At 44.0% G+C, this 15,778-nt stretch overlaps 1 protein-coding gene across 2 annotated transcripts in view; it reads left to right on the forward strand.

The window, feature by feature from the left end:
- Positions 1-15,778, forward strand: part of map2k5 (mitogen-activated protein kinase kinase 5) — a 242,248-nt gene that overhangs the window by 111,324 nt on the left and 115,146 nt on the right. Inside the window, exons 10-16 of one of the 2 annotated variants that reach the window (XM_084337552.1) lie at positions 894-962; positions 2,410-2,491; positions 3,128-3,189; positions 8,489-8,537; positions 8,654-8,727; positions 9,413-9,463; positions 11,748-11,819. In XM_084337552.1, the coding sequence (XP_084193678.1) occupies positions 894-962; positions 2,410-2,491; positions 3,128-3,189; positions 8,489-8,537; positions 8,654-8,727; positions 9,413-9,463; positions 11,748-11,819 (459 nt within the window). The remainder of the gene's footprint in view (positions 1-893; positions 963-2,409; positions 2,492-3,127; positions 3,190-8,488; positions 8,538-8,653; positions 8,728-9,412; positions 9,464-11,747; positions 11,820-15,778) is intronic. The other variant, XM_084337553.1, reaches the window with a different exon arrangement.

The following is a 15,778-nucleotide window of genomic DNA, read 5'->3' on the forward strand; positions in this document are numbered from 1 at the left end:
TCCAGGCCAGATTAAAATGGTCACTTTCGCTGTGTTTCACGATGTTTGCAGAGCTGTGTGTGTGTTCTGTATTATAGCTGTGGAGACAATGGTGTGGCTCATTTGGCAGACACTACTTGTAGTCCAACATGGAAAAAAAGAGTTTGTTTCTACACACTGTAGTTTGTAGTTTATTACACGCTAAACATCGCCCATTTCCTAGATAATTCAGTCTTTTCCCATAGATCGCGAGATAAAACGTGTTATATGCAATAAGCCCAAACCGTTCTGGTTGATCCCATGAAACCCCAAATACTCCCAAATCAAAGGTATATACCATATACACATGTGGGGGGGTAGTCTTACCCCGAAAATGCGATTGTTACAAAACGCTTGGTTTATGTCTGGCAAAGTAAGAAACTGTGATCGTTACAGAAACATGTTTCAGGTTCGGTAAAATAGACATGGGGGGTCCTTACCTTAGCCAAAAGGTAATCCAAAAAGAATAATTCCAATGATCCCATGGGCGATCGCGATTACTCGTTTATATGTAATTACACGTGTTTACGGGACAGTATAGGTTTTGAGGCGAGCAGATCTGCTTGCGATTGCTTTGCTCCTCCCCCTCAGAGCGAGTCTTGATAGTCCAGTTAATTCATTGTCTGTCCTGATCCCTTTCTATCACAGTTCAAAAGGTAAACGATACTGCCATCTGGTGAGATTCGATCGGCATTGCAATTCCAACATATGTAGCTGTGCCAAAGTGATTCAGAGATTCGGCCGAGTGTGTAGAACGGGGATCAAAGGAAAAAGATCAAACGATCGAATAACGAGTATACTCGTTATTGGCGGCCAATGAGTTAAGCTGTCAGTGATGTTAGTGTTTATCTTGACCCTGTATACCTGTGTTGCAGGTGATTCCCCTGGACATCACAGTGGAGCTGCAGAAGCAGATCATGTCAGAGCTAGAGATCCTCTACAAGGTCGGCATTGACTGTTTTGGCCTGTTGCTTTTGGGTCAAATGTATACTTTTCTTTGCTCAGTTTTGTGCTGCTCTATTGCATTTGTTTAGTGTAGCAGATGTTTAGCTAATCATCTATGTTGCAAACAGAGGATGGGTTCTGCATGGACATGCACACAAAGGCAAAGATTGTCAGTTTACTTCTTCTTCTTTCGTGTAACGTCAGAGGTCCAACTCCGTATCTTTTAGCCATGCCCTTAACTCTGGTCCCACATCAAAGAGGCTGGCTTCCGAGGGTGGTTTGTATAGGGGGCAGATGGTCAGGATGTGGTCAACATTCTGCTCAGGGTCTCCACCAGGCATCTTAGACAGGGTGGCTGTGGGTCCTTAAAAAGTCTTAAATTCACATTTACTATTACTAGGCCTTGAAAAGTATTCAATTGTCTTAAATTGTCTGTATTTACTGAATGCTTTAAGCTGGGTCCAAAATAACTCCCAAGTGCCAAATACCTGTAAAGTTTATCTTTGGGGAAATCAACAAGAGTTGAATTTGAATGCATTGGTTATCACGTTAGTCTTTGCTATTTGTGTTCTCAAGTTTTTCCTCTGATGACCACCGTAGTGTCTGCCTGGATGGCATGGGGGAGCTAGCTAGTTAGTTGCGTTAGAATACAGTTAGTTACCTTAACGACGTTATCGGATAAAAACAATGGTACATTTCCAAATTGTACCAAGGACATAGCGTTCATAGACTATTGATACGGAAGGACACACATGAAGTTGTGGCTAGCTGAGTTGTGCTACATGGACCCAAACACTCGAGCCAGCATAGCACTGTACCATATAATGATTAGAAGCATCAATAAATTGTGTTTGACTGTTAGTGATCATACAGATACTATCTGTAAAAGAATCCCTGCATTTACTTTAAGAATTTTTTAAAATTCATGAATGTTCCAGACTCATTAACTCATTAACTGCCTTAAAATTCCAGAATCCTCTGCTCACAATCTGCTTGAGGGTACTGAAATGTTGAGCCCCCAGCCTGCCTTGTCAGCATATTGAATTAGTTAACTTTGAAATGAGTTACACATAGAGAATGATAGTAGAGAATGATTGAAAAAAGCTTGTATTTATTAAATGCTGACAGATAATGCCCAGGGCAGGCCGGTGTGCTTCAAACTAGGTTAAGAATCCTGGTGATCAGTTGGAGTTCAGGGAAAGAGAACTGACAAAAAAGAAATCAAATCTATTTTCAGCTGTCAAGGCAGTATCTCAGCTAATGCCTGCTGCTTTATGGATTAATTTGGCCTGGCCTAACATACATTGGTGTGAACGAACACAAATGCTGAACAAGTGCAACTTCATTGTCTTGGTAAAATGTAATTGACTTGCCTAGTTTCATCTTTACATTTTGACATGCTCTCTTTTCCTGATGAAAGGATCCCTCTCTCTCTCTCTTTTTCAGTGTGATTCCCCCTACATCATCACTTTCTATAGTGCCTTTTTTGTGGAGAACAGGATATCCATATGCACTGAGTTTATGGATGGTGAGTCTTCCTATATGAATCTTACTAAAGGCCAGGGGATCAAACAGGCCATTTACTCATAGCCAGCCACGGCTTTATAGAAAAGGCCTCGGGGAACATCCTCCTCACGCCACCATGTATCCATTTACACTTCTACAGAGCGAGAGAGTGTCTCATTGCTGTCCGATGGTTAGCGGGCCTGTGTGCTAAAAGCTACAAGGGCGTGATAAATCCTGTGTGTATTTGTGTGTGCCAAGGTTTGATGAGATGGGGTTTGTTTTGTGTGTGCTTTGTAATGGGGTCCTATTGTGTGTGTGTGTGTGTGTGTGTGTGTGTGTGTGTGTGTGTGTGTGTGTGTGTGTGTGTGTGTGTGTGTGTGTGTGTGTGTGTGTGTGTGTGTGTGTGTGTGTGTGTGTGTGTGTGTGTGTGTGTGTGTGTGTGTGTGTGTGTGTGTGTGTGTGTTAATGCAGTGATTTCCCCTGTTTCACACATCTGTCAATTTGTTAGCATCTAGCATGGTCTGTCAAACCTCTCAACACTCGTTACTTTGGCCTATCCCTCCTGTTTTTTTTTTTTTTAAGTTTTGTCAAATAAATTCAAAAAATATTCTGTCAAGCAAAAGCTTGAATAAAAAAATAAAGTATTTGTCTCGTACAGGTGGTTCTCTAGATGTGTACAGGAGAATCCCGGAACACGTTCTGGGTAGGATTGCAGTGGCGGTAAGTTGGCATGAAGCATGCAAAATGTCCTTTGGAGCACGTTCTGCTGAGGCTGATTTGGAAGAGTAGTCTCAGTCATCAATATCTTTAATTTAGCAGGTTTATAGATCAATATAGTCTCAGTAGAAATATATATATATTGTGTATAAACTAGGGTTGTAACGAGACAATGATGCATTGATTCAAAATGCAACGATACAATTCAGTCAATGCAATGTACATGTATCGATTCAGATTGTTGCAATATTGTATAACAAATAAGCTGTTTGGAATGCTTTTTCTTTTCATCCATTTTGGTTGTATGTGTTTGGTACAGATGTTGTAACCTGATTACATTTGCATGATCACAATATATTGTATCATATCGATCATATGTTTCTGTATCCTATTTTTGCTAAATTAAAGAAGCCAAATATTGAATTGTTACCTTAATTGTATCATGTTATGGTAAAAACCTCCAACCTCAAGGTTTAAAATAAATCACATCATGTCGTTGTAAAACCTCCAACCTCAGGGTTTAAAATAAATCATATCATGTCTTTGTAAAACCTCCAACCTCAAGGTTTAAAATAAATCACATGTCGTTGTAAAACCTCCAACCTCAAGGTTTAAAATAAATTGTATCATGTTGTGGTAAAATCTCCAACATTGAGGTCTAAAATAAATCGTATCATGTCAGTGTAAAACCTCCAGAATTGAGGTTTAAAGTTTTTGTGCATGTAATTTCTCTACTACAATTCTGCATTGTCTCTGATTCCACCCCTAGGATCAAATGTCTGACATGTAATGTAATTACTGTCTTAAGGTACGTGCAGACACAACGCGATAGCACCACCGTCTCTATTATTTGAACTACCAACAGCAACTGCACCCCCCCTGGCACAGACCTCGCTGCACACAGGAGCGCATCGATTTCACCCTAGCCACCAATGTTAAGCAGAGTTCAGTATTTGCAGCCAATCAGGCAGCGTGTGGGGGCGTTGCAATCCGTCTAGTCAAGATAGAGCATCTTATTTTCCTCCTTTCAGAATGCCGCAAACTTTATGACAAAGCACCGGCCATTTATACGGACAGAAACAAGAAAGAAGGAGAACGTGCTGTTTGTCAAGAAATGTTTGGCCCGTCTGAAGCTCCTAGTGACCGCTGTGCAAAAGGGGTATTTTAGAGCACTGTACCACCAGGTGGTTTGCCGTTCTGTATGTGAAGCAGACCCATGTCATTAAAGAAAGGTTCAGCTGTGAATCCTTCAGTTTGCCTCTATTAGGAAAGAGATGAACATTGCCAGTGTTTTCTCTCCTTTTACTCCCCTCTTCTCCCCTTCACAGTTAAAACCTTGATAAGTGTCCTTGATTCAGATAAACACCTGCTTCTTTTTCTTCTTTTGACCCTCATTACCCTCTTCTCCTCGTTCCCTTTCCCTTCTCCTTTGTCTCCCTCCCCCTCGCGCCCCCCCTGTCCCTCCTCTGCTCCTCCAACTTTGTCCGTAATCAAACATTGACAGCTACTTAGTCGGTGTTGATTCACATTCACAGCTTTGCTCGCCTCCCACTGTCATTATTAGTTGTTAATTATCGCAGAGGGGGAAAGCACTCGGAAGAGAGAGCGAGTGGCACAAGCCGCACTTGCCAGTTCCACCAGTCTTTTGACTTCTGTTCAGAGTTCAAATATATGTTGTTCAAACATTTCTACACAAATGGCCTTTTTACCTGTCCTCATCTTGAGCGCACAAAGACAAATTCCTCACAACCTCTGATGGTAGAGTTTGTGTGTTGTTGATATTATTTGTATTCAACGTTTTAACACATACACAGACAAAACAGATAAAATCAGTACCCCCCACTACAAGATATCAGACATGCACAATAACAACAAGAATAAAAAAAATAATACTATTTCATAAAAAAAAAAAAATGAAAATACCCTCCCGGTCAGTCAATCGATCGGCTTGGTCCCAGTCCGCCGAGGCAACCAGTCAGTCTTTCGTGCCCCCTACCAATGTTGATGGTAGTGTTTAGGCAACAAGGACATTGCCAGCTTGCCCATTTAATTTTCAATTCCCTATGAGCTTGTGACGCCGTATCTAGGGATATATTTAAGCAATAGCTCATGACAGGCTGTGGTATATTGTGATATAATTGCTAACAGCTAGATATTTGGGCATCAGACCAGGCTATTTCCAGGAACAAAATCATTCAATCTGAAAGTTACATCGCTGGTAATAATAATAAGAAACATTTTCTTTATTTTCTCCCACATATAACAAGAGACAACACAATACAGTAATAATAATAATACACAAGACCTCACAGGACAGTACTTCAACAATAATAACAAAAAATAACAAGAATAACGATAATTAAATTAAATCAAATTAGATTCATCAGTAAAACAGTATAAATAATATCAATTAAGGAATAGTGAAATATCCCGAGCTCCCATTCACCCCCGTCCCGTCCCCTACGGTCCCCACCCTATGAGGACCCCGGGTGGTAATAATAACAACAATAACAATAAACTTTATTTGTATAGCACCTTTCATACAAGGATTGCAGCTCAAAGTGCTTCACAGAAGCATAAAAATAAATAAATAAAAGACGGGCATAAAATGAGCATAAAATAGACAGCAGCCAAATAGACAAAGTCAAGGTAAGGCATAGAACATTAAATCATAGTTTTTCATATTAGGATCTAACATCTCTTTGTTTCATCACCTCTTTTCAATGCTTACAACTTTCTAAAATGGCTGACTACTCTTTATTCCACCATCATCAGAGATGCCTATTCTAAATGTTAAATTTGATTTAAAGGGGACATGCATTATAAATAGCCTTTTCCAGTGTTTAGCATGTTTTCCTAGCAATTGGGGATTATATCAATGTGGTCTGTGTCGTTAATTATCATATTGACTCATCAGTGTAGTCTCGAGTTCATAAGATCCTCTCACTCAACTAAGCTGTTCTGATTTGACAGTTTTGCTTATGTGAATATAGCACTGATTTGCATAACTAACGCCCCCTCTATGGTTGACAGCGACAGTAGAGCGAGTGGAAATATCTTCACTTCCTCAAACAGAGCGAGGCAGAGAGCGCATAGTGTAACCTGACACTTCCTCAAACGGGTTTTGACTGCGAGGCAGAGAGCGGACGAGAGAGAGGGAGGGAGAGAGATGGAGAGAGAGAGAGAGGGATCCGTCTTCTCTCACACACACGGAGCGTTTACACAGGTTGTGTGTAAGTGCTCCGTGCCTCCGTGTCCCTCTCTCTTTCTCTCTGTCTCTCTCTCTCCCTCTCTATCTCTCTCTCTCCCTCGCAGTCGGGAGCACCAGCATATCACTGTAATATCTTGGCGCATGCTCCCACGCACACGCCCGTATTCCGATCCGTACAATAATATTCACAGGGGTATATATTGTCATTTGAAACAAGTTACCAATGCATTGTCCTGTGGGATTATGCCCCCCCGCAGCGAAATTAATTAGTATCCCCCTCAGTCTCTCTCTATCTCTCTCTGTGCCAGTCGCAGACTGTGATCACTCAAAGTGCTTATGGGTGGAGCCAGGCCAACACAGCCTGAAATCCAAAGGGAGAACATTTTGGCTTTTGAGTACTTGATTAGAAATATAAAACAATGAATTTTATTGAAAAAAAACCTTACAGATGTGTTCAATAGACTCACAGGAATTGTGTAAAGTTGCCCAAATAGTGCTAGGAATAGCAATGCATGTCCCCTTTAAAGGGGGATTCCAGTGGCATTTCATGTGTGATTTTGTTATGCCTTCCATTCTTATTTCCTATGTTTGGTGATGGGGCTCCCCCATAGAAACAGAATAATGTATAGAACAGACATCCCCATACACGTCAGTACTCCATGGTAAACACAGAACAGGAAATAATGAAACCTGCATGGCGCCTTCTGTCTCTCATGACGAGCCGCTGGCTAGAAGCACTGTTGGACCACTGGTTGCATTGGCCTTTGATTTTCTCTGAGCAAGTTTTGCCGCTACTTTGTTACCGTTTCTTTGGCTGCCTACTGCAGAGGCAAACATGCAAGGAGCCAACCTGCTCATCGGGAGCAGTTAGGGGTTACGTGTAGATAGTTTTTACAGCCTTATCAACCCGTCATCTGCCGTTCCGTGAAGTCTCTGCGCTGTGTTTGTTTTTTTGTTGATGATGGTTATCTTACTTGGAAGTCGACCTCCCCCGTACTAGCTGTAACAGTGTCCACTCCGTTAATGCATCCGGGCAAAAGAATCAACTCGAAACGTGGTCTTTTTCCTTGATGGTTTATGTTTATTTCATAAACATAAGACTTGTACAAGATGGAACAAGTTGAAAGTCTTTGAAATGTGAAGAAATAAATTAAACAAAATTAGCTTGTAGCTAGCTCTGTCCTCGTGGTCACTCCTCCCCCACTCTCCAGCCTCGGAGGAAGACCCCCCAGCTATAAAGTTATTCTCTCTCTCTCTCTCTCTCTCTCTCTCTCTCTCTCTCTCTCTCTCTCTCTCTCTCTCTCTCTCTCTCTCTCTCTCTCTCTCTCTCTCTCTCTCTCTCTCTCTCATATCGAACTGGGAACCTTCAGATTACCAGACGATGTTATTTTAAGATTACTTCTTCCAATGACAAAGGTTTATTTTTTTTTTTTTTTTTTTTGGTCTTTTTCCCCCTCCATTTTCCGCCGATTTTCTCCCATCCCAATGTTAGTCGTATGCCAATTCCCAGTCCCTTCCTGGTCGCTGCGCACTTACCCCCCACAGTCAGATCATCTGGGAGAGTGGAGGCTACCACGTGCTTCCTCCGACACACGTCCAGCCAATCACCGCTTCTTTTCACCTGGCAGCGTGGATTCTCATTGAGAGGGCGTAGCGTGTGGGAGGACCACACTATCCCCCTCACGTCCAATCCGCGCTTAGCAGGCGCCCCGACCGAACTGTAGGAGTCGCTGTTTACAACGACCCGGACCCACCCCGCCAGCTTCTCCCACCCTCTGATACAGCCAATTGTATCAGTGCAGACGGCCAGCCAAGCTGGTGACAACCCCGGAGCTGTGAGCTGGATTCGAACAGGCAAATCCAGCTCAGCTCCGGGGCTGGTGACGAACGCAATCTCCGCTCGGCCACCTAACCGCCCTGACAAAGGTTTATTCTTAAACATAATGTTATTCAACTGTTTGGACCACATCATTAAGTGGTAATATTTTGGATTAAAGACGATTGGCTGGTAGTTTACAGACAGCAGTTGATCTAAGTTTTTTTTCCCGGACACTGACATGAATAAATGAAATTGTTCTTCTGTGCCTCTAGGTTGTCAAAGGCCTGACGTATCTGTGGAGCCTGAAGATACTTCATAGAGGTGAGTGAGAGGAAGGGGAGTACCCCGGCCCTAAGTTATAAAAAGAGCAGCGCTGATGAAGAAAAGCTGTAAAGAATGCCGACACAGCAGTTCTTTCACCCATTTTGTCTCTGCAGATGTCAAGCCCTCCAATATGCTGGTGAACACCCGAGGACAAGTCAAGCTCTGTGACTTTGGTGTCAGCACACAGGTAAACATGTGAGTGAGTGAGTGAGTGAGTGAGTGAGTGAGTGAGTCAGTGAGTCAGTGAGTCAGTGAGTCAGTGAGTCAGTGAGTCAGTGAGTGAGTGAGTGAGTGAGTGAGAGAATATTTGTGCTTGAAAATGGGTTTTGACTAGTCTTTGTATGGATTTGGCAGTATGAAATGTTATTTAGGTACTGGGGGGGAAATTACATGCACTCCTTGCTGTATAGCCAGAGTTTGAAGTCTTAACAAACGTTCAGAATTGCTTATCCTTCAATGATGTCACAATGGGATGAATTGGCTTTGATTAATCAATTAGCTGTGCTTTTTGGAGCCAGAACACTGCTTGTTAGCTAATGTAGTGCCCAGTTTATAAAAGTTTGTTACTCTTGGGTGTGGGGTAGCCAGACAGGGAACGACATCATTAGGTAAAAATTTAACACCAAATGTGTTCAATAATGGTAAGAAATACATTCTAGTGTGAAACTAGAAACTACTTATTACAGTCCTCAAATTATTACAGTCCTCAAGCCATTAGAGTCCTCAAGTTATTACAGTCCTAAGAGAAGGATACAAGATAGTAGTTTGTTTTAGGACAGGTGGTGAGTTTATATGTTCATCTTGTTGTGGCTCTCAGTTTACTTCATGTTCTCTGAACCGCTAATACATTATTACTGAATTTTCTTTTGCAGTTGGTGAATTCTATTGCCAAAACATATGTGGGAACTAATGCCTACATGGCGGTAAGTAACCCTGATCTTAGTTAATTTAGTTGAAGTGTGTAGTAAGGTAGTGGTTCTCAACCTGGGGGATCGTGAGAAAAGATATACAAATACATCATCTTGTTTACAATCGTTGGTATAGTATATACTTTGTTTTATGAAATAATGAATATTTGAAGTCTAAAGCCGTCCTCTAATCATCAATCAGGTTGAATAGCCTGAAAAGAGGAAATAAAAATCATTAAATGTCAACATTCTGTCTATGCTACGTCCCAAAAAGGTTGAGAGCCACTGTGGTAAGGGTTAACTCACATAGTAGTGAATAGGGTTGACTGAAACTGGCATCTGATACCACGCTACAACAGTGTATCATATAACAAGAGCCATCTGTAACATGTTGGATATCGAAGCAAAACAATTACATTTTCTGCATTTTTGGCATATATATATATATATATATATATATGTTTATGTCTCTAATTGAGAAAATGTGACTATATAAAAAAAGGATCCCCAATTGTCAAAGTCTATACTGTTTTGAAAAAGTAATAGATTGGATTGGTACTTGGTATTGGTGATGTTATGACTCCAGCGATGGTGTAATGGTTAAGACCTTCAGAAAAAATATATAACGCACTTCCTCCGTTTGTTGGTGCTGAGCCAAACTGTAAAAACAGTAATACATAAGGAATACATGAGGAAGACCAGTAAGGTTGAAACGTTGCATCTACTGCCTGTTTTGTTTATTAAAATCACCTTGGAACTACAAGTGAGTTGCGAGCCCCACTTTGTTCTTATGTAATGGTTAAGACCCCCACCTCTGGAACCACAAATACCCCTGCCCGCCTAGGGTTGAATCCCACCAGAATCTTCTCTTCTGTGTCTCCTCTACACTGGCTCCTTATCAGCCTTCCTACTGTCAATAAAGAAGAAATACTGAGGGGAGTGGACTGTCCAAAAATGTGTTATAACTGAGAATCTGTATCAGCAATAGGGCTGAACACAAATGCTTCAAAGCTTGAGTCGCTGCCATAGTTATTGATGATAAAATCACTATTCGAGGGGCACCCCGGTGGCGCACCACGTATACGCTCAGCATAAGCACAGTGTCCTGGGTGCGAATCCGGCCCAGGACATGTGCTGCATGTCCTCCCCATCTCTCTCTCTCTCCCAATTTCCAAACTGTCCTATCCACAATAAAGCAGAAAATGCCAATTTAAAAAAAAAAATCACTATTCGAATGATATGTTTTCTTTCTCTTTTTTTACTACTAAACATTTTCTGAAAACAGCTACATAAGAAATTGCTTACAGAAATAATAATCCAACATTAATTTTGAAAATTACATTTAGTTATGAGAACGTTCAATTTATCAACCCCATAGCTCTCATTTTCCCACCGCAGCAAAACTGCACGCAGGAAGAATGAAGCTTATTATTAGCTGATAATTACTACTGAAGCTTCAAAGTCCAAATATGGTAATCGGTACTTAATCAGCAGTGGAAATGTCCTCTTGGTGTATAGCTACTGAGAAGTAAAGGCCAGAGTATACTTGCTACAGATTTGTAAGACCAAAATTACACATCTGCAGCCACCGCAGCACACACCACCTTGCTTGCCCAAATAGTCAGACACTCGGCACACTGGCTTCCATGGCGATGTGTGTCATACGACTGGTGCGGAGCTGCACAGAGTACATCACGTATTGGACTGTGTGTCTATTTAGTTCTCAGTGTACTGCCACTAGTAAATGTGTCTTACCGTACTTTTCGCACTATAAGCCACACCTGACTATAAGCCGCAGCAGCTAAATTGAATGATGTGTACATATATAAGCCGCACTGGACTATAAGCCGCATGTGTTTTAATGTTTAATTACCATATGTAAGGAGTGGAGCCTGCGGCTTAATTTGACTCAACACGGGAAACCTCACCCGGCCCGGACACGGAAAGGATTGACAGATTGATTGCTCTTTCTCGATTCTGTGCGTGGTGGTGCATGACCGTTCTTATATTGAGCTTTAAGTTCCCACCTCTACAGAGAATGACTCCCACCTCTACAGAGAATGACTCCCATTGGGACACAATACTGTCGGACAAATAACAAGAATTAACTCATTTACAAGTTGTATTAAGTAAATAAGGGAACAGATAAATAACATTTCAATGCAGTAAAAAAAGCAATATTTAGATTTTCGGGTTTTGTCCACATATAAAAATGGGGGGAAAAGCCGCGGCTTATAGTCCGAAAAGTACGCTAATTTGTTTCTGTTTTTCATTAGTGTCATTTGTTTCTCTTCCACAGCCAGAGAGAATATCAGGGGAGCAGTATGGAATCCATGCAGATGTCTGGAGTGTTGGAATCTCTTTCATGGAGGTACCGCAATTAAACATTGACATTGACTTTATCTTTTGGGCAATGCCTTATTTTGTTAGCTAGCTCATTCTCCTTGTAACTAAGATAAATGTGAATAAAAGGAATTTACCATTTTTCATAAGACCTCAAAGGCTTATATATCCCTTTCTAGATACTGTGTGCACATACCTGTACTGTAGGATGTGGAATTACAAAAGCTGCCAGTGTCCTTGTTGAATCATATGTTGAAGAGAGAGAGTTGTAGTTCAAATTAGGGATGTTCGATATTGGCTTTTTCACCGATATCCGATATACCGATATTGTCCAACTCTTAATTTCCGATACCGATATCAACCGATACCGATATATGCGGGGTCCCCCCCCCCCCCCCCCCCCAAAACAGAATAATTTCAGGTAATTAACTCATTCTGCGGCATCGCTTAATGCGCGAGAGGGCGCTAGAACGCCACCGCTTTAATCAATGGGGGTACTGCGAGATTTGAGAGTGCTTAAAATATATCTTAAATTATAGCTATGGGTCTAATACACCCGTCGATTATCAGTGAGTTGCTTCCAGTCAACATGTACAAAACGGATTGTTTTTTCATCTGTACATTTCCGTTTTATACCGTTTTGAATATGAGTATAGTTTGGGTGATTCCTGTAATTCCAGGAAAAGACGCGATAATAGCCCTTTAGTGGAGGAATACACTAAACACGTTGTCATTTTTCGCCTGATTATCGAATCTTCCTGAAATCAAGATGCAATCAAGGAACAAGGAGGAAACAAGGAATGAGAAGAAGAGAGAAAATGAGGGATCTCTGAGAAGGGAGAATTTGAAGATACGAAATCCCCGTCGCGAGGGAGAGAGGGACCAGGTGGAAGGAGGAGGTGGGCCGGCCGCGCTCGACAGGGAAATGCCAGGATGGGCGGTCTGCATGCAGGCCGAGATATTGGCATATATGAAAACAATGACGGACGCAATATTGGCGGATATGCAGACAATTACGGACACGATAAGGACCGATGTCGGGAGGCTGGGGGAGGAATTGAAGATGGAGCAGGAGGATATCGGGGGAGAAATGGATGCGGGACTCGAAGCAGTCAATGAAAAGATGGTGGAACAGGGTGAGAGCGTGGCGGCGTTGGAAGGGAGAACAGCAGAGGCGGAGGAATGGGAAACGAAGATACACGAAGTACTGACAATTGCAATTCTACAACGAGAAAAAATGAAGGAAAAGCTGTCGGACATGAAAGGGAGACGGAGAAATAATACCCGGTTATGGGGATTGGAGGACGGAGTGGAAAGGGAGTCTATGGCCCTGTATGTGGTGATGGAGATTCAGAGAGCCCACGGGGCGCCTGCGTCGAAGCAGCCCGCTGGCAGGCCCCCCGAGAGCGATTACAATTAACTTTTTGAGATTCGAGGTGAAGGAAATGATAAGGAGACGTGAAGGAAGAGACGAGGTGAGACACGGGGAGGCGAACGAGAGGAGTACATAAAGAACGGATTAACCACCCCAGCTATAGACAATAATGCCCAATGAAACACATACACGAGCGCGCACTATAATCACTGCAGATGGAAATAATTAGGAGGGTAAATATACAACACATAGAATAATGGAGAACTATAAACACACAGAGATTTACACACATTGGACTGGGATGAAGGAGAGACAATGGAACATGGGACTCGAATCACGGGAGGACTGGAAGGTGGTGGTCTCGGAACAGGAGGAAAAGCAGACAGAGAACTTTGACCAGGAGCTCTAGCACAATAGACAACACGAATGTTGGACAATTATAGTGAGATGAAGGGGGGCCAAGACATCAGGCACCCCTCGCCACTAGGCAGAGCCCTCTCAACAAGAGAGCCAATACTCTGCACCTACCAGCAGGGGAGAGGGGGTGACATATGGATCCCCCGTACACCTTGGGAGCGATTTATGTAAAGTATATATGTTTTAAATGTGCACATGGACAAATATGAAGGACAAAAATTCAAAATGTTGGACATGAAGAGCCTCCTGCGGGGGGTATCTTCGTCTCTGGGGGGGGGGGCTTCTCCAGTAGGAGGGCTGATCCCCCTCCAAACCGCCAACTGGGGAAAGAGTGCGCTTATTGTATTGTTAGTTTTATTTTCATAAACGTGTGCGGTGATGTCGGTGACATGGGAGGTACAGTGGGTTTCCTGGGGTCCTCGGCCGTCGTGCCTGGGTGGTCAGGTGTCGGGGCCGGGGGGGCACCGGGCTTGGCGTCGCGGGGGGTCGGGGGGCCATTGAGGCGTGGTGCTTAGACCTTCTGCGGACCTGGGCTTGGGGCTCTAGTGGGCCGGGGGCCTGGCGGTCGGGCGGGGGTGGGTGGGGGCTCTGGGGGCTCGGCTCTGTGCATGGTGGACCAGGATATGGGGATGTTCTATCTCTCGGGGAGGAGGGCGGGAGGGAGGGGTCTCTCACAGGGGGATCAGAGAGGCTGGGCTTTGCCCGGCGGGGCCCTGTGTGTTGGGGGGCCGATGGGCGTGGGGTGGGGCTCTCGGGGGCATGGGGAATAGCGGGCTTGGCTCGGTGGGGGGGAGTCCCCTATCCTTTCCTCTACTGGGCCTGGCCCAATTGGTTCAAGGGACCCGTGTCGATGGGGGCCCGGCTACGGGCGCAGCGGCCTAAGATATGGGGGGCGCCAATGGGCTCAACTCAGGGGGGGGGGGGGGGGGGGGGAGTCGGGGGTCAGCGTTTATGCGGTTTGACCCGGGAGAGTGGGATCCCGTGGGTTGTGGGTTGGTTGTGCGTGGGGTGGGGGGCTTGGTGGCATGGGAGGTAGCGGGCTTGGCTCGGTGGGGGGGAGTATTGCCCCTCGCCCCTCTACTGGGTCGGGCCCAATCAGATTCAAGATGCCCGTGTTGCTGAGTGCTGGACCCCGCGTGGGACGGACCTGGGATGCGGGGGAGCCCGGTTTCTAGGGGGGAGGGTGGGAGGGGGGGGGGGGGGTTCCTCTTGCGGGGGTCTGGGAGGATGAGCGCAGCCGAGTTCAAGGGGCCCACATCATTGTACTGTTGTGTTATTGATGTTATTGTATATGTTGTGTTGTATGTCTCTAAATGTTCAATAAAAATTGAAGTTTAAAAAGAGCCCTGGACCGCGGCGCTCCCCCCGCCACCTCCTCCCACCCAACGGCACACAGCCACACACACACACACAGAGACAGCTTCGATCGGGGTAGAAAGACATATCAGGTCAACGCAAGCTTTTATATATAGTGTTCTTACCTGGTATCTGATCATGTAATGCAAAAGAAATAATCCAATTTTCTGATCGCCATTCCAAATACTGCTCGTGGAGGTCCGTTCCACATTACCGAGCATTACACACTGACGGGCAGGCGGGGTTACTGTTCCATGCCATCGTTGTATAGGCCTACCTCGCCTGAGCACCTAAACCCCGCCCGCAAGGCTCGGATCGTCCCAGGAAAGAAACAACACCATTCATAAAGGAGTGCAATACCAGCTGGAAGGCGTAGGTGGCGGTATTTGCCCTTTTGCGAGCTCAGACCCATTCCCAATGATAACATCAGGCTGGATGGATGACAATGAATGGATATCGCTAATAAAAGAAATAACGATTAAAACCCAACTATACTCGTGATTGGCGTTGAATGGTCGGCGAGTTAACCCGACTATCATCGGGTCTGGCGTTGAATGAGTTAACATTACATATCTCTTGTTGTGGAATTAACACAACATTATGCATACCTTTGACAATAAATAAAATGAGAATTTGTTCTTACTTGCTTGCCTGGGTAAATAAAGGTTAAATAAATGTAAAAAATATATATATAAGGCGGCTGGGTGGCGCAGCGGACTAAGCGCTCGTCACCAACGCGAGAGACACTGGTATCAAATCCGGCTGTCAGCGTTGCCTCCGGCTTGGCCGGCCGTCATACTGGCTCAATTGGCAGAGTCAGCGGGAGGGAAGCTGGTGGG

This window comes from Notolepis coatsorum, assembly GCF_963971535.1.
Source record: "Notolepis coatsorum genome assembly, chromosome: 20".
Lineage (NCBI taxonomy): Eukaryota > Metazoa > Chordata > Actinopteri > Aulopiformes > Paralepididae > Notolepis > Notolepis coatsorum.